This window comes from Pseudophryne corroboree, chromosome 7 (genome assembly GCF_028390025.1).
Source record: "Pseudophryne corroboree isolate aPseCor3 chromosome 7, aPseCor3.hap2, whole genome shotgun sequence".
Classification (NCBI taxonomy): Eukaryota; Metazoa; Chordata; class Amphibia; order Anura; family Myobatrachidae; genus Pseudophryne; species Pseudophryne corroboree.
Window position 1 is genome coordinate 501715834 of NC_086450.1, and position 25379 is coordinate 501741212.

General features: G+C 49.0%; 1 protein-coding gene across 2 annotated transcripts in view; it reads right to left on the reverse strand.

Annotated features, from left to right (window-relative positions):
• Positions 1-25379, reverse strand: part of LOC134945787 (nuclear factor 7, brain-like) — a 180398-nt gene that overhangs the window by 53095 nt on the left and 101924 nt on the right. For both annotated transcript variants that reach the window (XM_063935286.1, XM_063935285.1), the window contains exon 2: positions 16267-16725. In XM_063935286.1, the coding sequence (XP_063791356.1) occupies positions 16267-16725 (459 nt within the window). The remainder of the gene's footprint in view (positions 1-16266; positions 16726-25379) is intronic.

Consider the following 25379-nt stretch of genomic DNA (forward strand, 5'->3'; position numbering starts at 1 on the left):
TTTACCCTTACCTCTGGCGAGGAAGGAAGAGCCCCGACCTCTTCTGGATTTATGCGACCGAAAGGACTGCATCTGATATTGTGGTGTTTTCTTTTGCTGTGGGGGAACATAAGGCAAAAAAGTAGATTTACCCGCGGTAGCTGTGGAAACCAGGTCCGCGAGACCTTCCCCAAATAACACCTCACCCTTATAAGGCAAAACTTCCATATGCCTCTTTGAGTCGGCATCACCCGTCCATTGGCGGGTCCACAGGGCTCGCCTGGCAGAAATCGCCATGGCGTTGACTCTTGAATCTAGTAGCCCAACGTCTCTCTGAGCGTCTCTCATATATAAGACTGCGTCTTTAATGTGACCTAAGGTCAATAAAATGGTATCCCTATCTAGGGTATCAATGTCAGCTGACAAGGTATCTGTCCAAGCTGCTACCGCACTACAAACCCAAGCCGATGCTATTGGCGGTCTGAGCAAAGCACCTGTATGTGAATAAATTGATTTTAAAGTCGTTTCCTGTCTGCGATCAGCAGGATCCTTGAGGGCCGCCGTGTCTGGAGACGGTAGCGCCACCTTCTTGGACAAGCACGTTAAAGCCTTGTCCACCCTGGGCGAGGATTCCCACCGTACCCTGTCCTGTGCAGGGAAAGGATACGCCATAAGAATCCTCTTGGAAATCTGCAGTTTTTTGTCTGGAGTTTCCCAAGCTTTTTCAAATAAAGCGTTCAGCTCATGAGATGGGGGAAAGGTTACCTCAGGTTTCTTTTCCTTAAACATGTGGACCCTCGTGTCAGGGACAGAGCGGTCATCTGTGATATGTAACACATCCTTTATTGCAATAATCATATAATGAATACTTTTGGCCACCCTTGGGTGTAACCTCGCATCATCGTAGTCGACACTGGAGTCAGAATCCGCGTCGGTATCAGTGTCTGCTACTTGGGACAGGGGACGTTTTTGAGACCCTGAAGGGCCCTGTGACACAGTCAAAGCCATTGATTGACTCCCTGTTTTATCCCTGGACTCTGCTTTGTCCAAACTCTTATATAATAAAGCCACATTTGCATTTAAAACATTCCACATATCTAACCAATCAGGTATCGGCGTTGCCGACGGAGACCCCACAATCATCTGCTCCACCTCCTCCTTAGATGAGCCTTCCGCTTCAGACATGCCGACACACACGTACCGACACTCCCACACACTCAGGGATATATCTATATGGAGACAGTCCCCCAATAAGGCCCTTTGGAGAGACAGAGAGAGAGTATGCCAGCACACACCCAGCGCCACCGGACACTGGAATAAAATCCCAGTTAGTACAGCGCTTTTATATAAATATATAAATACACTCACTGCGCCAATGAAATGTGCCCCCCCCTCTTTTTTGCCCTCTGTAACCTTGTTCAGCAGGGGAGAGTCCGGGGAGCCAGCTTCTCTGCAGTGTACTGTGGAGAAAATGGCGCTGGTTAGTGCTGGAGGACCAAGCCCCGCCCCCCTCACCGGCGGGCTTCAGTCCCGCTCAAATTATTTATACTGGCGGGGGTTTATTAATATACTGTCTCCGCAGTATCTACTTTATATGCCAGTGTCCCTAGAGGTTTTTATTGCTGCCCAGGGCGCCGCCCCTGCACCCTTACAGTGCCTGCTGTGTGTGTCTGTGTGGGAGCAATGGCGCGCATCGTTACCGCTGCGCGTTACCTCAATGAAGATCTGAAGTCTTCTGCCGCCTGTGAAGTCTTCTTTTCTTCTTAATACTCACCCGGCTTCTATCTTCCGCCTCTGTGAGGAGGACGCCGGCGCGGCTCCGGGACGAACGGCGAGGGTGAGACCTGCGTTCCGACCCCCTCTGGAGCTAATGGTGTCCAGTAGCCTAGGAAGCAGAGCCTATCATTCAAGTAGGTCTGCTTCTCTCCCCTCAGTCCCACGATGCAGGGAGCCTGTTGCCAGCAGTGCTCCCTGAAAATAAAAAACCTAACAAAAAGTATTTTTCAGAGAAATTCAGGAGAGCTCCCCTGCAGTGCACCCAGTCTCCTCTGGGCACAGGATCTAACTGAGGTCTGGAGGAGGGGCATAGAGGGAGGAGCCAGTGCACACCCATTCTAAAGTCTTTAGAGAGCCCATGTCTCCTGCGGAGCCCGTCTATACCCCATGGTCCTTACGGAGTCCCCAGCATCCTCTAGGACGTAAGAGAAATCTGCAGTAGATGGCACCCTGGGCCGGGGAGAGGCTACAGGGCAAGCGCCGGCTCCCCTATGCTGGACTTACACCCCAGGTACTAGCGAGCCTTATTAAATGGGGCGTTAGTACACCCGACCTGTGCTCTATTGCCCTGGTGGTCGGTGACAGTGTCCACGCCAGCGCTGTGACCCGTCTCCCTAGGTCACGGACAGAACGCGATTTAATGGTGGGTCCCGTCTGGGGGATCCTCTTACCTCCTCCCCATAGCAGCCACACGAACCAGGAGAGCATCTGCGACTGTGTGCCTAAGTCGGAGCATCTCCGCCGCAAGTACCCGGGAACTGAGCCAGCGGGAGTATGCAACGCCGCTTGGGAGGTGATGGAGCCACAGCGCTGAATGTCACACACACATACAGCGCTTACAGCCCAGTTTTGAAGAAATTTTCTGTCAGAAAAAGCTTTTTCAGGACTGCCCAATGCAGTCCACCTGTTAAGTGACCTGCTGCTGCAGACTCCAACTGAAACGGAGCTCACAGTGCCTGGAGGCGGGGTTATAGAGGAGGCCCCAATGCATCCTGGGATAGCCTAAAGCTTTAGCCTGCTGGTGCCTCTGGATCAAGATCCACTCTACACCCCGATGTTTCCCCTGTGAAAACCAATGTAACCTGCTGCAGAAATAAAAAAAAATTCAAAAGTATGCAAAGGAGTATATGCAAAGTTGCATGCGCTGAAACCACTCGGTGAAGCATCTGGGCCAGTCCCAAACAGGTATGTCTTCTACATGCTGGATGGAGGTCTCCACTGCAGCTTCCAGTGAGTCCACGGTAGCTTCCAGTGACTGAAAACTATTCCCACACATCTTGCACTTGATTTGTGGGAACACGAAGAAGTTGCAGGGGGCCAAGTCTGGATTGTACGGCAGATGACAAAGGTCCTGGATGCGTTCATGGGCCGGAAAATCCACCACTTTCCTGGACATGTGGACAGGTGCATTGTCATGATGGAGAAGGGCACTGTAAGTATGAATTCTTGGACGGCACTTGCGTCAGACACTGGTTGGCATACCAGTCCCCAGTGATGGTGCACTGCTACACAAGTGGAACAGTAGCTACATTACTAGTCTTGGCCACAAAAACAGCCACCATCTGCTTGACCATGCTGCACTCTCGTTAGAACATCTGTGGTGGCGCACCTCCAACTGGGTTCCACTGGGCAGACTGTTTTTTATCTCCCAGAATTTGAGTAACCATCAAAGCTGGCCAGCAAGTTGTCGCACCAAGTCACCCAAACCTCCTTTCTACTCTTGAGTCAGGCTGATGGGGCACCCAGCATGCAGAAACCTTGCTCAGGCCAAGCTTTTCTTGGAGTATAAAGCTGATGTGTCCTGAGGAGATGGCCATCTCCTTCTCTAACTGGGCCACAGTCGTCCACCTCAACTATGGCCCATACGGCAGCAACGTTGTCCTCGGTGATGGTAGACACAGGTGGCCGCAGAGCTGCTGGTCTTCCAGGGATCGTGTCCCGCGTCCAAATTCTGCAAACCACTCAAACACTGAGGTTTGGGACGGTGCTTCCTCCCAAAAGCAGCTCAGTCATTCACAACTCTCCTGCTATCACAGACCACTCTTGTAGTCGTAAAAGATCATGGATCTCCAGCGGCCTCTGTTGAGCTTCACAATAGGTTTGTGAAGGAAGTGAACATGCTGACTTCTTCGGTGTACAGTACTACTTATACACGGTTCTGTGTCCTGACATTTCACAAGAGCTTTAGTAAGAGATCACAGTTCACAACCAGAAAGTCAGATTTTATCTTCTTTACTCTACCACATCCGGAAACTTATTGCACACCCCTCATACAGTATATGGGTTCTTGGTACTTAGAGAGGTGTGGTCCACAGATGTGGGCGAAAAGGTAAACTCCTTTTCTGGTGCACTCATAACTTTTTATTTATTCAGGGTAAAAATATCCAGGACATATACACTTAAACAACATACAGTTCATTTGTCTCAATATTATGATAGAATACTGTATTGAGGTTACTCTAAAGTCCCAAGGGTTTATGAAACTTCTCGTGGGGGTAAAATATTAAACAAAATTGTAAAAAAAAAATAAGATTTTACTTACCGATAAATCTATTTCTCGTAGTCCGTAGTGGATGCTGGGACTCCGTCAGGACCATGGGGATTAGCGGCTCCGCAGGAGACAGGGCACAAAAATAAAAGCTTTAGGACTAGGTGGTGTGCACTGGCTCCTCCCCCTATGACCCTCCTCCAAGCCTCAGTTAGGATACTGTGCCCGGACGAGCGTACACAATAAGGAAGGATTTTGAATCCCGGGTAAGACTCATACCAGCCACACCAATCACACCGTACAACTTGTGATCTGAACCCAGTTAACAGTATGACAAACGTAGGAGCCTCTGAACAGACGGCTCACAACAATAACAACCCGATTTTTTTGTAACAATAACTATGTACAAGTATTGCAGACAATCCGCACTTGGGATGGGCGCCCAGCATCCACTACGGACTACGAGAAATAGATTTATCGGTAAGTAAAATTTTATTTTCTCTGACGTCCTAGTGGATGCTGGGACTCCGTCAGGACCATGGGGATTATACCAAAGCTCCCAAACGGGCGGGAGAGTGCGGATGACTCTGCAGCACCGAATGAGAGAACTCCAGGTCCTCTTTAGCCAGGGTATCAAATTTGTAGAATTTTACAAACGTGTTCTCCCCCGACCACGTAGCTGCTCGGCAGAGTTGTAATGCCGAGACCCCTCGGGCAGCCGCCCAAGATGAGCCCACCTTCCTTGTGGAATGGGCCTTGATAGATTTAGGCTGTGGCAGGCCTGCCACAGAATGTGCAAGTTGAATTGTGCTACAAATCCAACGAGCAATCGTCTGCTTAGAAGCAGGAGCACCCAGCTTGTTGGGTGCATACAGTATAAACAGCGAGTCAGATTTTCTGACTCCAGCCGTCCTTGAAATATATATTTTCAATGCCCTGACAACGTCCAGCAACTTGGAATCCTCCAAATCGCTAGTAGCCGCAGGCACCACAATAGGCTGGTTCAGGTGAAACGCTGAAACCACCTTAGGCAGAAACTGAGGACGCGTCCGCAGTTCTGCCCTGTCCGAATGGAAAATCAGATATGGGCTTTTATACGATAAAGCCGCCAATTCTGACACTCTCCTGGCTGAAGCCAGGGCCAGTAGCATGGTTACTTTCCATGTAAGATATTTCAAATCCACCGATTTGAGTGGCTCAAACCAATGGGATTTGAGAAAATCCAAAACTACATTAAGATCCCACGGAACCACTGGGGGCACAACCGGGGGCTGTATATGTAGTTCTCCTTTTACAAAAGTCTGGACTTCAGGAACTGAAGCCAATTCTTTCTGGAAGAAAATCGACAGGGCCGAAATTTGAACCTTAATGGACCCTAATTTGAGGCCCATAGACAATCCTGTTTGCAGGAAATGTAGGAATCGACCCAGTTGAAATTCCTCCGTCGGGGCCTTCCTGGCCTCACACCACGCAACATATTTTCTCCAAATGCGGTGATAATGTTGTGCAGTCACCTCCTTCCTGGCTTTTACCAGGGTAGGGATGACCTCTTCCGGAATGCCTTTTTCCCTTAGAATTCGGCGTTCAACCGCCATGCCGTCAAACGCAGCCGCGGTAAGTCTTGGAATAGACACGGTCCCTGCTGAAGCAGGTCCCGTCTTAGAGGTAGAGGCCACGGATCTTCCGTGAGCATCTCCTGAAGTTCCGGGTACCAAGTTCTTCTTGGCCAATCCGGAGCCACGAGTATCGTTCTTACTTCCCTTTGCCGTATAATTCTCAGTACTTTTGGTATGAGAGGCAGAGGAGGAAACACATACACTGACTGGAACACCCACGGTGTTACCAGAGCGTCCACAGCTATTGCCTGAGGGTCTCTTGACCTGGCGCAATACCTGTCCATTTTTTTGTTGAGGCGGGACGCCATCATATCCACCTTTGGTTTTTCCCAACGGTTCACAATCATGTGGAAAACTTCTGGATGAAGTCCCCACTCTCCCGGGTGTAGATCGTGTCTGCTGAGGAAGTCCGCTTCCCAGTTGTCCACTCCCGGAATGAACACTGCTGACAGTGCTATCACATGATCTTCCGCCCAGCGAAGAATCCTTGCAGCTTCTGCCATTGCCCTCCTGCTTCTTGTGCCGCCCTGTCTGTTTACGTGGGCGACTGCCGTGATGTTGTCCGACTGGATCAACACCGGCTGACCCTGAAGCAGGGGTTTTGCCAGGCTTAGAGCATTGTAAATCGCTCTTAGCTCCAGTATATTTATGTGAAGAGACATCTCCAGGCTTGACCACACTCCCTGGAAGTTTCTTCCCTGTGTGACCGCTCCCCAGCCTCTCAGACTGGCATCCGTGGTCACCAGGACCCAGTCCTGTATGCCGAATCTGCGGCCCTCTAACAGATGAGCACTCTGCAACCACCACAGAAGAGACACCCTTGTCCGTGGAGACAAAGTTATCCGCTGATGCATCTGCAGATGCGATCCGGACCATTTGTCCAGCAGATCCCACTGAAAAGTTCGTGCGTGGAATCTGCCGAATGGAATCGCTTCGTAAGAAGCCACCATTTTTCCCAGGACTCTTGTGCATTGATGCACAGACACTTTTCCTGGTTTTAGGAGGTTCCTGACAAGTTCGGATAACTCCCTGGCTTTCTCCTCCGGAAGAAACACCTTTTTCTGAACCGTGTCCAGAATCATTCCCAGGAACAGCAGACGTGTCGTCGGGGTCAATTGAGATTTTGGAAAATTCAGAATTCACCCGTGCTGTTGCAGCACTACTTGGGTTAGTGCTACTACGTCCCCCAGCTGTTCTCTGGACCTTGCCCTTATCAGGAGATCGTCCAAGTAAGGGATAATTAATACGCCTTTTCTTCGCAGAAGAAACATCATTTCGGCCATTACCTTGGTAAAGACCCGAGGTGCCGTGGACAATCCAAACGGCAGCGTCTGAAACTGATAATGACAGTTTTGCACCACGAACCTGAGGTACCCTTGATGTGAAGGGCAAATTGGGACATGCAGGTAAGCATCCTTGATGTCCAGGGACACCATAAAGTCCCCTTCTTCCAGATTCGCTATCACTGCTCTGAGTGACTCCATCTTGAACTTGAATTTTTGTATGTACAGGTTCAAAGATTTCAGATTTAGAATAGGTCTTACCGAGCCGTCCGGCTTCGGTACCACAAATAGTGTGGAATAATACCCCTTTCCCTGTTGTAGGAGGGGTACCTTGACTATCACCTGCTGAGAATACAGCTTGTGAATGGCTTCCAATACCGTCGCCCTGTCTGAGGGAGACGTTGGCAGAGCAGACTTTAGGAACCGGCGAGGGGGAGACTTCTCGAATTCCAACCTGTAACCCTGAGATACTACCTGCAGGATCCAGGGGTCCACCTGTGAGTGAGCCCACTGTGTGCTGAAATTCTTGAGTCGACCCCCCACCGCCCCTGAGTCCGCTTGTAAAGCCCCAACGTCATGCTGAGGGCTTTGCAGAAGCCGGGGAGGGCTTCTGCTCCTGGAAGGGAGCTGCTTGGTGCACTCTCTTACCCTTTCCTTTGCCTCGGGGCAGATATGACTGTCCTTTTGCCCGCTTGTTCTTATAGGAACGAAAGGACTGCGGCTGAAAAGACGGTGTCTTTTTCTGTTGGGAGGGGACCTGAGGTAAAAAATAAGATTTTACTTACCGATAAATCTATTTCTCATAGTCCGTAGTGGATGCTGGGGACTCCGTCAGGACCATGGGGAATAGCGGCTCCGCAGGAGACAGGGCACAAAAGCAAGCCTTTAGGATCACATGGTGTGTACTGGCTCCTCCCCCCATGACCCTCCTCCAAGCCTCAGTTAGGTACTGTGCCCGGACGAGCGTACACAATAAGGAAGGATCTTGAATCCCGGGTAAGACTCATACCAGCCACACCAATCACACCGTACAACTTGTGATTTGAACCCAGTTAACAGTATGATAACAATGAAGTAGCCTCTAGAAAAGATGGCTCACAACAATAATAACCCGATTTTTTTGTAACAATAACTATGTACAAGTAATGCAGACAATCCGCACTTGGGATGGGCGCCCAGCATCCACTACGGACTATGAGAAATAGATTTATCGGTAAGTAAAATCTTATTTTCTCTAACGTCCTAGTGGATGCTGGGGACTCCGTCAGGACCATGGGGATTATACCAAAGCTCCCAAACGGGCGGGAGAGTGCGGATGACTCTGCAGCACCGAATGAGAGAACTCCAGGTCCTCCTCAGCCAGGGTATCAAATTTGTAGAATTTAGCAAATGTGTTTGCCCCTGACCAAGTAGCTGCTCGGCAAAGTTGTAAAGCCGAGACCCCTCGGGCAGCCGCCCAAGATGAGCCCACCTTCCTTGTGGAATGGGCATTTACAGATTTTGGCTGTGGCAGGCCTGCCACAGAATGTGCAAGCTGAATTGTACTACAAATCCAACGAGCAATAGTCTGCTTAGAAGCAGGAGCACCCAGCTTTTTGGGTGCCTACAATATAAACAGCAAGTCAGACTTTCCGACTCCAGCCGTCCTGGAATTATATATATATATATATTTTCAGGGCCCTGACAACGTCTAGCAACTTGGAGTCCTCCAAGTCCCTAGTAGCCGCAGGCACCACAATAGGTTGTTTCAGGTGAAACGCTGACACCACCTTAGGAAGAAACTGGGGACGAGTCCGCAGTTCTGCCCTGTCTGAATGGAAAATCAAATATGGGCTTTTGTAAGACAAAGCCGCCAATTTTGACAATCGCCTGGCCGAGGCCAGGGCCAACAGCATGGTCACTTTCCATGTGAGATATTTCAAATCCACAGATTTGAGTGGTTCAAACCAATATGATTTGAGGAATCCCAACACTACGTTGAGATCCCACGGTGCCACTGGAGGCACACAAGGGCTGTATATGCAATACTCCCTTGACAAACGTCTGGACTTCAGGAACTGAAGCCAATTCTTTCTGGAAGAAAATCTATAGGGCCGAAACTTGAACCTTAATGGACCCCAATTTGAGGCTCATAGACACTCCTGTTTGCAGGAAGTGCAGAAATCGACCTAGTTGAAATTTTTTCGTGGGGCCTTCCTGGCCTCACCCACGCAACATATTTTTTACCACATGCGGTGATAACGTTGTGCGGTCACCTCCTTCCTGGCTTTGACCAGGGTAGGTATGACCTCTTCCGGAATGCCTTTTCCCTTAGGATCTGGCGTTCAAACCGCCATGCCGTCAAACGCAGTCGCGGTAAGTCTTGGAACAGACAAGGTCCCTGCTGGAGCAGGTCCTTTCTTAAAGGCCGATGCCACGGTTCCTCTTGGAACAGACATGGTACTTGCTGAAAGCAAATCCCTTCTTAGCTCCCGAGGCCATTAGTCCTCTGTGAGCATCTCTTGAAGTTCCGGTTACCAAGTCCCTCTTGGCCAATCCGGAGCCACGAGTATAGTTCTTACTCCTCTATGTCTTATAATTCTCAATACCTTGGTTATGAGAAGCAGAGGAGGGAACACATACACCGACTGTTACACCCATGGTGTTACCAGGACGTCCACAGCTATCGCCTGAAGGTCTCGTGACCTGGCGCAATACCTGTCCCATTTTTTGTTCGGGCGGGACGCCATCATGTCCACCTTTGGTCTTTCCCAACGGTTCACAATCATGCGGAAAACTTCCCGATGAAGTTCCCACTCTCCCGGGTGGAGGTCGTGCCTGCTGAGGAAGTCTGCTTCCCAGTCGTCCACTCCCGGAATGAACACTGCTGACAGTGCTATCACATGATTTTCCGCCTAGCGAAAAATCCTTGCAGTTTTGCCACTGCCCTCCTGCTTCTTGTGCCGCCCTTTCTGTTTACGTGGGCGACTGCCGTGATGTTATCCCACTGGATCAATACCGGCTGACCTTGAAGCAGAGGTCTTGCTAAGCTTAGAGCATTATAAATTTGCTCTTAGCTCCAGTATATTTATGTGGAGAGAATTCTCCAGACTTGATCACACTCCTTATGTGACTGCTCCCCAGCCTCTCAGGCTGGCCTCCGTGGTCACGAGCATCCAATCCTGAATGCCGAATCTGCGGCCCTCTAGAAGATGAGCACTCTGTAATCACCACAGGAGAGACACCCTTGTCCTTGGATATAGGGTTATCCGCTGATGCATCTGAAGATGCGATCCGGACCGTTTGTCCAGCAGATCCCACTGAAGAGTTCTTGCGTGAAATCTGCCGAATGGAAGCGCTTCGTAATAAGCCACCATTTTTACCAGGACTCTTGTGCAATGATGCACTGACACTTTTCCTGGTTTTAGGAGGATCCCGATTAGCTCGGATAACTCCCTGGCTTTCTCCTCTGGGAGAAACACCTTTTCCTGGACTGTGTCCAGAATCATCCCTAGGACCAGCAGACGTGTCGTCGGAACAACTGCGGTTTTGGAATATTTAGAATCCACCCGTGCTGTCGTAGAACTACTTGAGATAGTGCTACTCCGACCTCCAACTGTTCTCTGGACCTTGTTCTTATCAGGAGGTCGTCCATTTTCTTTGAAGACGAATCCTCCTTTCGGTCATTACCTTGGTTGGGACCCGGGGTGCCTTGGACAATCCAACGGCATCGTCTTGAAACTGATAGTGACAGTTCTGTACCACGAACCTGAGGTACCCTTGGTGAGAAAAGGCAAATTTTGGGACATGGAGGTAAGCATCCCTGATGTCCCGGGACACCATATAGTCCCCTTGTTCTTTGCTATCACTGCTCTGAGTGACTCCATCTGGATTTGAACCCTTGTAAGTGTTCAAATTTTTCAGATTTAGAATAGGTCTCACCTAGCCTTCAGTACCACCATATAGTGTGGAGTAATACCCCTTTCCTTGTTGTCGGAGGGGTAAATTTATTATCACCTGCTGGGAATACAGCTTGTGAATTGTTTTCAATACTGCCTCCCTGTCGGAGGGAGACATTGGTACAGCAGACTACAGGAACCTGCGAGGGGGGAAACCTCTCGACATTCCAATCTGTACCCCTTGGATACTACTTGTAGGATCCAGGGGTCCTGTACGGTCCCAGCGTCATGCTGAGAACTTGGTAGAAGCGGTGGAGGGCTTCTGTTCCTGGGAATGGGCTGCCTGCTGCAGTCTTCTTCCCTTTCCTCTATCCCTGGGCAGATATGACTCTTATAGGGACGAAAGGACTGAGGCTGAAAAGACGGTGTCTTTTTCTGCAGAGATGTGACTTAGGGTAAAAAACGGTGGATTTTCCAGCAGTTGCCCTGGCCACCAGGTCCCATGGACCGACCCCAAATAACTCCTCCCCTTTATACGGCAATACATCTTTGTGCCGTTTGGAATCTGCATCACCTGACCACTGTCGTGTCCATAAACATCTTCTTGCAGATATGGACATCGCATTTACTCTTGATGCCAGAGTGCAAATATCCCTCTGCTCATCTCGCATATATAGAAATGCATCCTTTAAATGCTCTATAGTCAATAAAATACTGTCCCTGTCAAAGGTATCAATATTTTTAGTCAGGGAATCCGACCAAGCCACCTCAGCTCTGCACATCCAGGCTGAGGCGATCGCTGGTCGCAGTATAACACCAGCATGTGTGTGTATACTTTTTAGGATATTTTTCAGCCTCCTATCAGCTGGCTCCTTAAGTACGGCCCTATCCGTAGATGGTACCGCCACTTGTTCTGATAAGCGTGTGAGCGCCTTATCCACCCTGAGGGGTGTTTCCCACCGCGCCTTAACTTCTGGCGGGAAAGGGTATACCGCCAATAATTTTCTATCGGGGGAAACCCACGCATCATCACACACTTCATTTAATTTATCTGATTCAGGAAAAACTACAGGTAGTTTTTTCACCTCACACATAATACCCTTTTTTGTGGTACTTGGAGTATCAGAAATATGTAACACCTCCTTCATTGCCCTTACGTGTGGCCCTAAAAGAAAATACGTTTGTTTCTTCACCGTCGACACTGAAATCAGTGTCCGTGTCTGTGTCGACCGACTGAGGTAAATGGGCATTTTACAGCCCCTGACGGTGTTTGAGACGCCTGGACAGATACTAATTTGTTCGCCGGCCCTCTCATGTCGTCAACCGGCTTGCAGCGTGTTGACATTGTCACGTAATTTCCATAAATAAGCCATCCATTCCGGTGTCGACTCCCTAGAGAGTGACATCACCATTACAGGCAATTTGCTCCGCCTCCTCACCAATATTTTCCTCATACATGTCGACACACACGTACCGACATACAGCACACACATAGGGAATGCTCTGATAGAGGACAGGACCCACTAGCCCTTTGGGGAGACAGAGGGAGAGTTTGCCAGCACACACCAAAACGCTATAATTATCCAGGGACAACCTTTATATAAGTGTTCCTCCCTTATAGCATTTTAATATATATACATATCGCCAAATCAGTGCCCCCCCTCTCTGTTTTAACCCTGTTTCTGTAGTGCAGTGCAGGGGAGAGCATGGGAGCCTTCCCACCAGCCTTTCTGTGAGGGAAAATGGCGCTGTGTGCTGAGGAGAATAGGCCCCGCCCCCTTTTCGGCGGGCTTCTTCTCCGGAGTTTTAGATATCTGGCAGGGGTTAAATACATCCATATAGCCTCAAGGGCTATATGTGATGTATTTTTCGCCATACAGGTATTATACATTGCTGCCCAGGGCGCCCCCCCCCAGCGCCCTGCACCCTCCGTGACCGCTGTGTGAAGTGTGCTGACAACAATGGCGCACAGCTGCAGTGCTGTGCGCTACCTGATGAAGACTGAGAGTCTTCTGCCGCCTGGTTCCGGACCTCTTCATCTTCAGCGTCTGCAAGGGGGGTCGGCGGCACGGCTCCGGGACGAACCCCAGGGCGAGCCCTGTGTTCCGACTCCCTCTGGAGCTATGTCCAGTAGCCTAAGAATCCAATCCATCCTGCACGCAGGTGAGTTGAAAATCTCTCCCCTAAGTCCCTCGATGCAGTGAGCCTGTTGCCAGCAGGACTCACTGAAAATAAAGAACCTAAAAACTTTTTCTAAGTAACTCTTTAAGAGAGCCACCTAGATTGCACCCTTCTCGGCCGGGCACAAAAACCTAACTGAGGCTTGGAGGAGGGTCATGGGGGGAGGAGCCAGTACACACCATGTGATCCTAAAGGCTTGCTTTTGTGCCCTGTCTCCTGCGGAGCCGCTATTCCCCATGGTCCTGACGGAGTCCCCAGCATCCACTAGGACGTTAGAGAAAGGTGGATTTCCCGGCTGTTGCCGTGGCCACCAAATCCGATAGACCGACCCCAAATAATTCCTCCCCTTTATACGGCAATACTTCCATATGCCGTTTGGAATCCGCATCACCTGACCACTGTCGCGTCCATAAACTTCTTCTGGCAGATATGGACATCGCACTTACTCTCGATGCCAGAGTGCAAATATCCCTCTGAGCATCTCGCATATAAAGAAAAGCATCCTTTAATTGCTCTATAGTCAATAAAATACTGTCCCTATCCAGGGTATCAATATTTTCAGTCAGGGAATCCGACCAAACCACCCCAGCACTGCACATCCATGCAGAGGCGATGGCTGGTCGCAGTATAACACCAGTATGAGTGTATATACTTTTCAGGGTAGTTTCCAGCCTCCTATCAGCTGGATCCTTGAGGGCGGCCGTTTCAGGAGACGGTAACGCCACTTGTTTTGATAAGCGTGTGAGTGCCTTATCCACCCTAGGGGGTGTTTCCCAGCGCGCCCTAACCTCTGGCGGGAAAGGATATAATGCCAATAACTTCTTTGAAATTAGCAGTTTTCTATCGGGGTTAACCCACACTTCATCACACACTTCATTCAATTCCTCTGATTCAGGAAAAACTACAGGTAGTTTTTTCAGACCCCACATAATACCCCTTTTTGTGGTACTTGCAGTATCAGAGATATGCAAAGCCTCCTTCATTGCCGTGATCATATAACGTGTGGCCCTACTGGAAAATACGTTTGTTTCTTCACCGTCGACACTAGATTCGGTGTCCGTGTCTGGGTCTGTGTCGACCGACTGAGGTAAAGGGCGTTTTACAGCCCCTGACGGTGTCTGAGACGCCTGGACAGGTACTAACTGGTTTGCCGTCCGTCTCATGTCGTCAACTGATTTTTGTAACGTGCTGACATTATCACGTAATTCCATAAACAAAGCCATCCATTCCGGTGTCGACTCCCTAGGGGGTGACATCACCATTACCGGCAATTGCTCCGCCTCCACACCAACATCGTCCTCATACATGTCGACACACACGTACCGACACACAGCAGACACACAGGGAATGCTCTTATCGAAGACAGGACCCCACTAGCCCTTTGGGGAGACAGAGGGAGAGTTTGCCAGCACACACCCAAGCGCTATAAATATATAGGAACAAGTGTTGTTTCCTTTATAGCAGCTTAATATATCAATATCGCCAAAAAAGTGCCCCCCCTCTCTGTTTTTTTACCCTGTTTCTGTAGTGCAGTGCAGGGGAGAGTCCTGGGAGCCTTCCTCGCAGCGGAGCTGTGCAGGAAAATGGCGCTGTGTGCTGAGGAGATAGGCCCCGCCCCCTATTTCGGCGGGCTCTTCTCCCGGTGTTTGTGAGACCTGGCAGGGGTTAAATACATCCATATAGCCCCAGGGGCTATATGTGATGTATTTTTAGCCAGAACAAGGTATTATCATTGCTGCCCAGGGCGCCCCCCCCCCCCAGCGCCCTGCACCCTCAGTGACCGCTGGTGTGAAGTGTGCTGACAACAATGGCGCACAGCTGCAGTGCTGTGCGCTACCTCATGAAGACTGAAAAGTCTTCTGCCGCCGGTTTCTGGACCTCTTCACTTTTCGGCATCTGCAAGGGGGTCGGCGGCGCGGCTCCGGGACCGGACTCCATGGCTGGGCCTGTGTTCGATCCCTCTGGAGCTAATGGTGTCCAGTAGCCTAAGAAGCCAATCCATCCTGCACGCAGGTGAGTTCACTTCTTCTCCCCTAAGTCCCTCGTTGCAGTGAGCCTGTTGCCAGCAGGACTCACTGAAAATAAAAAACCTAATAACTTTTTCTAAGCAGCTCTTTAGGAGAGCCACCTAGATTGCACCCTGCTCGGACGGGCACAAAAACCTAACTGAGGCTTGGAGGAGGGTCATAGGGGGAGGAGCCAGTGCACACCACCTAGTCCTAAAGCTTTTATTTTTGTGCCCTGTCTCCTGCGGAGCCGCTAATCCCCATGGTCCTGACGGAGTCCCAGCATCCACTAGGACGTCAGAGAAATATTATATACTCTTGTGATATGGGCAGGGATGTAATTAAGTTCGAGTCCGGCGGGCATGCGAGATGCCGTTCGAACTCAGACGTTTTTTTTAAAGGGGAAATCATGTGCAAGGATTGGTTTAGCCATGTACATGATTTCCCCTTTAAAAAAAAAAAAAAAAGTCAGAGTTCAGCCGGCACCACTCATGGTCGCTGAACTTGGACTTCATTAAATCCCAAACGTGGTGTGTATTTAGAGAGAACACAGCTATATAGCATCATGATACAGCAGACATAATTTCCACAGTAAGCTGTCCCTATAATGCTTAAGAAATGTACATGTGCAGAATTATGAATTTCCACAGCCGTCCAATTGGGTTCCAAGCTTAGCGGTTTTATATATTTCCGCCGTTGTCATATATCACACAAAAACTTACCTCTGTGTATATGCTGGACTCCGAGCATGGACGGAAAGAGATAGAAAAGGAGAAAATACTTACCTGTTGACACTACTACTTCTACTTTTAACCCGATTGCAAAGGTAGTGAACGGGTCAATGAGAGGGTAGTGGAAAGAATAGAAAGCAATGTGTGCATCTGCTCTCCAGGGAGTTGAACCATCCTTTCCCTGGTGTATAAATGCTGGCCAATCGGTTGGTTTATGTCCGTGAGTATCGCTGTGGGCGGCAGGCTGCAGTGATGTCTCCGAGAGCTGTGTCTCTCACAATCATAGATAAGATTCAGTCTGAAACACCCTGAGTACCAGACAACTTACCCTGTGCACCTCCACTGCGTCCTGGATGGGCAGGAAATGGTGACTCGCGTGTTTCAGAGAGTACGGGCAGATGACACAGCTCCGAGTCCCGTCGTCTTTACAGTACAGCTTCAGCCTCTCATTGTGTTCAGGGCAGTTCTCCGCAGGCTTGACCTTCTCTACAGGCTTTGCCGGGGTCACAACAGTGGGGGCACCAACAGTCTTCTTCACCAGGTTAGCTATGGCTCGGTTGGTGGTGTACTTCTCAGTTATGACATCCTTGCAGTCAGGGCAAGTAAAGGAATCCTGACCTTCCCAGGCCTCGTCGATGCAGTCGCGGCAGAAGTTGTGGCCACAGTCAACCATGACTGGATCCTTGAAGAGCTCATTGCACAAGAGGCATGTTAGTTCCGCCGCAAAATCCCCAGAGGCCATCGCCGAATTATTGGCTGGAGCATTTTCTGCTTTCACCTTGGCTTTCTAGAGGAACAGAGAAAGTATTGAGGGGGGGTAATTGAATCTGCATACTGAATGGAAATTAAGTATATGGTAAGTCCACAATAATATATTAGAGCAGTGGTTCCCAAACTCGGTCCTGAAGGAGCACTAACTGTTCATGTTTTCCAGATCACCTGTGGATTTTTAAAATGTGACAGTTGATGATACACAGTGCACCTGCCGGGTGACTTGTAAAACCTGGTCTGTTAGTGTTTCTTGAGGACTGAGTTTGATGACCAATGAGTTAGAGTAACTAAATAATTCCAAATACAGGATTAAGCAACAATGTCCTGACACTAACTCCGGTGGCACTCCTACTTCGCTGTCTTTATAAATTACAGAGTGCATGATATAAGCACATTAGAGAACAGGTGCATATGTTTCATGTATTGTGCATTACTGCAGAAACATCTATAGCTTCCCATACAAATGGGGTTTAGGCAGGTTGACCAGCGGTGAGGCGGGGAGGGTGAGCGCAACAAAGCCCCTTGCGGGCTCAGTGGCTCACCACAGGTTCTATTTCCACTCTGTGGGATGCGTTTGTACTTGTGCGGAGGGGTCGGACCTGACATGCGGGGCGGAATAGCCCTGTGCCTGGCGTCTCCCCCGCATGTCAGGGAAGCTGCTCGTAGATGTGCTAAATTTATCACATCTATGATCAGGTCTGAATCACCCCCATGGTTTTGTCCATTTGCTAACAAATTTGCTGCTGCGATCAGATCTGAATTACCCCCATTGTGTGCTGGGAACAGGTAACACTGCACAATACAACTCATTACAAGTTAACTCCTTCAGCAATATGTTGCAGGGTAGAATGACCGCATTTGAACATAACAGAATTATAATAAGACAAAACCTCTGCGCCACGATGCGGCTTAATGAGCCATTTGCAGACCGCTTTGCACATTTTTCCGTGCATTATGGCTGCAAGCAGAATCTGTCCTGTGCAGTTACGCGGGGAAGCCGCTGGGACCCGTTCTGGTGGCCTAATTTGAATCTGCCCCTATAGGTTTTGAAATGAGGCTCTATGTCACTGATAAAATAGTATTTTTGTCAACTTACAAAGCAGGCTGGGGAACACTGAACACTGGACCACTGGATTGCAGGTTGGCTGGAGGAGCTGGCCTTTAAACTAAACTGTAGCTTTAAATTCTAAGCTCCTCCCACCTGCAACCCTATGATGCAAGTACTCCTTTAAAAGAGTCCAGTAAGGACTAGCAGTAACCCAGTGAAACTGTTAGAACAAAGAAACCAACCAGTAGGGAAAGGAGGGTGAAGAATCGAAACTCTGCAGGACTGAGCGTGAGGGAGGAGGCACAGTGTTCCCCAGCCTGCTTAAGAGAAACAGATTCAACGGTAAGTGACCAAAAATCCTATTTTCTCTTGCAGCAAAGCTGGGGATCACTGGGCCATGGGACGTAAAACAGCCGCCCCAAGGGGAGGGAACGCTCAGGCAAAAACCTGAAGATGACAAAACGTGTGGACAGAGGATGAGGGAGCTGCATTACAGACCCACTCTGCTGAAGCCCCTTGTCCCACAGCCCAAAAGATTGCCCCATCTTAGTGGAATGACACCCGATGCTGGTCGTCCTGCACTAGAATAGACTTGAGTGATGACTGGGCGGATTCAATGCGTAACGGTCTGCTTTGAAGCCAGCCAGCCACGTTTATGTGCGTCGTAAGGAACAAGCAGAGAATCCTGCGGTGGACAGAAATCTGGTCAAAGTAAATCTTCAGAGCTCAAATTACACCCAAGAGAGCTAGATCATCCTGGCCTCGGGATGTGGCCGAAGAAGGAAAAACTGAAAAGACAATTTCCTAGTTAGAGAGAAAAACCTAAACAAGTTTTGGCTGGAATGTAGGAATCGTACGGAGAACCGCTCTATCACCATGGAAGAAGAGAAAAGATGGCCTGAAAAACAAAGCCCCTAACTCAGCCAAGTTGAGTTCAAGTCATAATGAAGACCAGCTTCCAAGTAACAAATTGAAGATTTGCTGCATTTAAAAGCTGAAAAGGAGTCTGTTTGAGAGTCGGTAGAAAAAGAATAAGAGTCCACAGTGTTATCAGAGGATGAAACAGTGGTTGAGTACGTACTATGCCCAGTAAAAAGGTTTGAACTTTTGGCAGAAGGGCTAAACCCTGCTGGGAATAAATTGAGAGGGGTCAAATCTGTTCTTTCAAGGAACAAAGCTTCCAAACACCCAATAAGTCAGGCCAAGAAACAAGAAAGGAGAAACATGGGAGGTATGAACCCTTCACTGATCACACCACAAGATGTAGAGTATTAATACTCTGTGGTAAGTGCATGATGAAACTGGTTCTGGCCTTCCCGAATAGTAAGAACTACCAAGAGAGACACACCCTCAGCTTTTAAAAACACGTTTCTAAAAGCCAGACCATCAAAACTGATTGACGAAGGTCTTCATGTAGAAACAGAATTTAAGCATCAGGTACGATCAAAGTGAAAGACACCATAATGAGAATGTCGAACTACCACGATCTGTGTGGCCAGTCTGGATCCACTAGGATAACCATTGATCTTTCATGCATTAGGGTGCCAGATGCAACATTGTGGTCGGTGAAAACAGATACGCTAGATGAAAACCTCACGGAACCATCATGGCATGTTACTCTGAAAAACCAGCGGGTTCCTGGATTTTGCATAAAACTGGAACTTTGAAGTTGCAACAAGAGGCTATGAGAGACACCTGCTAAAAGCCCCAGTCTAAACGATTTCAGTTTAAACACACCCCACCCAAATCTAACTCTCTCTGCAAATGTTATATCTGCCACCCTGTAGTGCACATGGTTTTTGCCCATTAGCTAACAAATTCGCTGCTGCAATCAGGTCTGAATAAGGCCCCATGTGCACTGACGGGGGGCAAACATAACATGTGCAGAGAGAGTTAGATTTGGGTGGGTTATATTGTTTCTGTGCAGGGTAAATACTGGCTTTATTTTTACACTGCAATTTAGATTTCAGTTTGAACACACCACACCTAAATCTAACTCTCTCTGCACATGTTATGTTTGCCCCCCGTCCACTCCACCTGCAGTGCACATGGTTTTGCCCATTAGCTAACAAATTTGCTGCTGCGATCAGATCTGAATCAGGCCTAATGTCAAAAGCAGCAGAGAGGTCAATGAGAAGGAGAGAGTAGTGGATCTTGAATTTGGCAGCAAGGAGGTCATTGCAGACTTTCTTGAGGGCAGTTTCAGTGGAGTGGAGAGGACGAAAGTCAAACTGAAATGGGTTATGCAGGAAGTGACAGGAAAGAAAGGCAGTAAGGTGATTGTAGACATTACGCTTGAAGAGTTTGGAGGCAAAAGGGAGGAGAGAGATGGGGCAGTGTCTGATAAGAGGAAGAGATTGAGGAGGTGGGTAAGATAAGAACAGGCAGAAGGAGAGAGGTAGCGGGAGGGATAGGGTCAAGTCAGGAGGTGGTGTGGGGAAGGACCGGATGAGGGCCATGACTTCCTCTCCAGATACTGGGGAAAAAGAAGTCAGGGTTGGTAGGAAGGATGGGGAGGGGTGGTCAGGGAAAGGAGGGGGCAGGTTGTCGAGGGTCAGGTGAGATATGATGTCCTGACATATGAAGTCAGTTTTGGATGCAAAATAGTTGGCAAAGTGAAGGGCAGAGAGTGGTGAATGTAGCCGAGGTGGGGTTGGGCAGAGAAGGGAGGTAACAGTGGCATAGAGATGCTGGGAGTTTGAAGACTGGATGGAGATGAGGTTCTTTAAATACAACTGTTTAGAGAAGGAAAGGGCAGCACTGCGGGATGAGGACATAAATTTGAAATGGAGAAGTACGCCTTAGAGCGTGATTGCCTCCACTGTAACTCGGCTATACGTGAACATTTTTGCAAATCTCTAGTGACTCCGGAATGCCATGATTGAGGTGTTGATCTGCTAGGGTGAATAGTGGTTGCCGGAGCAACGGGGTCAAGAGCAAAAGTAAGGGAGGCATTGTATAGAGAAGTGGCTTGTTCATGGCATGAGAGAGAAAATAGGATTGTAATTACCTACCGGTAAATCCTTTTGTCGTAGTCCGTTGGGGATACTGGGAAAACATTTAACACCATGAGGTATAGACGGGTCAACTAGGAGCCGTGGGCACTTTAAGAAATTGAGAGTCTGCACTGGCTCCTCCCTCTATGCCCCTCCTACCAGACTCTAGGAAACTGTGCCCGAGGAGATGGACATACTTTAAGAGATAGAAAAGGAAAGTCGTGAGATTCTGAACAGGCACACACAAAACAAGAGGAAAGTCATGCCAACCAAACTTGAAACATGAACAGCAACAGATGAACAAACCAGAATACTTAACCAAGTAACAGTGCAGGAAGTATGAAGCACTGGGCAGGCGCCCAGAAAAGGATTTACCGGTAGGTAATTAAAATCCTATTTTCTCTTACGTCCTAGGGGATACTGGGAATCCATTTTGTACAATGGGGATGTACCAAAGCTCCCAAACCGGGTGGGAGAGTGCTGAGGTTCCTGTAGAACTGATTGACCAAACTGAAGGTCCTCAGAGGCCAAGGTATCAAACTTGTAAAACTTAGCAAACGTGTTCGAACCTGACCAAGTAGCTGCTCGGCAGAGCTGTAAAGCCGAGACCCCCCGGGCAGCCGCTGAAGAACACACCGACTTAGTAGAGTGGGCCTGTACAGATTTTGGAACCGGCAAACCTGCCGTGGAATAAGCATGCTGGATAGTGAGCCTGATCCAGCGTGAAAGTGACTGCTTTGAAGCAGGATACTCAAGCAGCAAGTCCGATTTTCTGTGACGTGCTGTTCGCTTTACATACACCTTCAAAGCCCTCACAACGTCCAAAGACTTTGAAGTAGCAGAGGTGTCCGTAACAACCGGAACCACAATAGGCTGGTTGATGTGAAACGCAGACACCACCTTGGGAAGAAATTGCTGACGAGTTCTGAGTTCAGCTCTGTCCTCATGGAAAATTAGGTAGGGGCTCTTGTGAGACAACACCCTTAACTCCGACACACGTCTTGCTGAAGCCAAGGCCAAGAGTGTGACAGTCTTCCACTTAAGGTATTTTACGCCAACCTCCTGTAACGGTTCAAACCAGTCTGATTGGAGGAACTGCAACACCAAACTGAGATCCCAAGGTGCCGTGGGAGGCACAAAGGGAGGGTGGATGTGCAGAACACCTTTCAAGAACGTCTGGACCTCAGGGAGAGAAGCCAATTGTTTCTGAAAGAAAAGAGACAAGGCCAAAATCTGGACATTTATGGAGCCTAAACGTAGGCCCACATCCATACACAACTGCAGAAAAAAGCAGGAAACATCCCAGATAAAATTCCACCTCAGAATATTGTCTGCTCTCACACCAAGAGACGTATTTCTTCCAAATACAGTGGTAATGTTTAGACGTTACCCCCTTCCTGGCTTGGATCATAGTCTGGATGACCCTGTCAGGAATCCCTCTCCTGGCTAGAATCAGCCGTTCAACTTCCATGCCGTTAAACGTAGCTGCGGTAAGTCTTGATAGACGAACGGGCCCTATTCCAGAAGATCCTCGCAAAGAGGTAGAGGCCACGGATCTTCGAGGAGCATCTCCAGAAGATCCGCATACCAGGCCCTTCTTGGCCAGTCCGGAGCAATGAGTATTGCTTGAACCTTTTCCCTTTTTATTCTTTTTAGAATTCTTGTGATCAGAGGAGATGGAGGAAACACGTACACCATCTGGTAGACCCATGGAGTCGTCATAGCGTCTACCGTCACTACCTGTGGGTCTATCGACCTGGAACAATACCGCTTGAGCTTCTTGTTGAGACGAGAGGCCATCATGTCGATTTGTGGATATCCCCACTGATGTGTCAACCACCTGAACACCTCCGAGTGAGGGCCCCACTCCCCCGGGTGCAGGTCGTGTCTGCTGAGGAAGTCTGCTTCCCAGTTGTCTACTCCCAGAATGAAGATCGTCGACAACGTCACAGCGTGTTTTTCCGCCCGGAGGAGAATTCTTGACACCTCTGACATTGCAGCTCTGCATTTCGTTCCGCACTGTTGGTTTATGTACATCACATTGTCCGACTGGACCTGAATGGCCTGATTTTGAAGAAGAGATGAGGCCTGAAGGGCGTTGTATATAGCCTTGAGTTCCAGGATGTTGATTGGAAGGACGACTTCCTGACTTGACCATCTTCCCTGAAACTGCACCCCCTGGGTGACTGCTCCCCAACCTCTGAGGCTTGCATCTGTGGTTAGCAGAATCCAAATCTGATTCCCGAACCGTCGACCCTCGACTAGGTGAGAAGTCTGTAGCCACCACAGAAGGGAGATTCCGGCTTTTGGCGACAGACAGATCCTCTGGTGCATGTGAAGATGCGATCCGGACCATTTGTCCAACAGATCAAGCTGGGAGGGCCTTGCATGAAACCTTCCTTACTGAAGCGCCTCGTAAGAGGCCACCATTTTCCCCAGAAGGTGAATGCACAGATGCACAGAGATCCGGGTTGGCTTCAGGATAGCCCGAACCATCGACTGGATTAGCATTGCCTTTTCCAAGGGTAGGAACACCTTCTGAGACTCTGTCCAGTATCATACCCAGGAAAGGAAGCCTCCGTGTTGGCTCTAGGTGAGATTTCGGCTGGTTCAGAATCCACCCGTGATCCAGGAATAGTCTGGTTGAGAGGACAATGCTGTCCAACAACCGCTCCCTGGACGGTGCCTTTATCAGAAGATTGTCCAGGTACAGAATTATGGGGGTAATTCCAAGTTGATTGCAGCAGGAATTTTTTTTAGCAGTTGGGCAAAACCATGTGCACTGCAGGGGGGGGGGGGGGGGGCAGATATAACATGTGCAGAAAGAGTTAGATTTGGGTGGGTTATTTTGTTTTTGTGCAGGGTAAAAACTGGCTGCTTTATTTTTACACTGCAATTTAGATTGCAGATTGAACTCACCACACCCAAATCTAACTCTCTCTGCACATGTTAAATCTGCCTCCCCTGCAGTGCACATGGTTTTGCCCAACTGCTAACAAAATTCCTGCTGCGATCAACTTGGAATTACCCCCTATGTTCACTCCCTGTTTGCGGTGTAGAAACATCATCTCTGCCATCACCTTGGTGAACACCCTCGGTGCCGTGGAGACCAAATGGCAAGGCCAGGAACTGGTAGTGACAGTCCTGCAGTGCAAACCGTAGATAAGCCTGATGAGGCGGCCAGATCGGAATGTGAAGGTACGTATCCTTGATATCCAGAGACACTAGGAATTCCCCTTCCTCCAGACCTGAGATCACCGCTCTCAGAGACTCCATCTTGAATTTGAACACTCGTAAGTACGGGTTCAACGACTTGAGGTTTAGAATCGGTCTTACCGAACTGTCCGGTTTCGGTACTTCACACAAGTTGGAATAGTACCCCTTGTTTTGCAGATGAGGTGGAACTGGAACAATGACCCGAGTCTGTACCAGATTGTGAATGGTGTTCTGTAAAGTTATACTTGCCTCTTGTGAAACTGGTAAGCCTGATTTGAAGACTCTGTGAGGTGGAAGCTCCTGGAACTCCAGTCTGTAGCCCTGGGATATAAGATCTATGACCCAGGGATCCTGGCACGATCCCGTCCAGATGTGACTGAAAATTTTTAGCTGGGCTCCGACCTGGCAGTCTTCCAGGCGTCGCTGTTCACAGTCATGCAGAAGGCTTTGAGGAAGCAAATCCTGAGCTCTGTGCCTGTGAACCGGCAGTTGCTGGTTTGCGTGGTTTACCTCTAGCGGCTCTGATGGTGGTAGAAGAACCTCTGGCCTTGCCCCTAAACTTGGCAGTCCGAAAAGGACTGCAAACTGGGTCCTGAGTAGGCCTTCCTAGTTGGGGGACCTGCAGAAGGAAGATATGTGGACTTACCCGCCATAGGTCTAGTTCATCTCCAAATAAGGCCTCTCCTGTAAAAGGTAGGCCCTCCACGCCTTTCCTGGAGTCCGCATCCGCAGTCCACTGGCGTAGCCATAGATCCTCGCGTGCAGACACTGCCATAGCCGTAGTACGTGCATTAAGCAAGCATAGCCTATTTCTTTTATGGCTTCCACCATAAAGTTATCAGATTCCTGTATATGTTGCAGGAACAAGACAACCTCCCTCAATCAGATTACCCGACCATTTAGCAATGGATTTTGTAATCCACCCACATGCTATAGTGGGTCTTTGGGCCACCCCAGCAGCTGTATACAAAGATTTAAGCATAGTCTCAATTTTGCAGTCAGCCACATCTTTTAGGGAAGCTGCACCCGAGACAGGAAATACAATTTTTCGTGAGAGCCTGGATACCGATACATCCACTATTAGTGAATTTTCCCATTTCTTCCTATCCTCAGGAGGAAAAGGGAAAGATGATAACAACCGTTTAGGGATCTGAATTTTTTTAATCAGGATTAACCCACGGTTCTTCAAACAGGGTATTTAGTAACTTTGACGCAGGAAAAGTGGCTGAGGATTTCTTCTTTACATTAAAATAAGATTCCTCACTCTCCTCTGTCACTTTATCAGGGAGATGCAGAACCTCTCTGATAGCCTCTATGAGAGCCTCTATTCCCTGTGACAGAGTATCCTCCCCCACCTCTGAGTCCACCTCACCCTCCTCCATTTCTGACCCCTCATCATCAGAGTCAGAC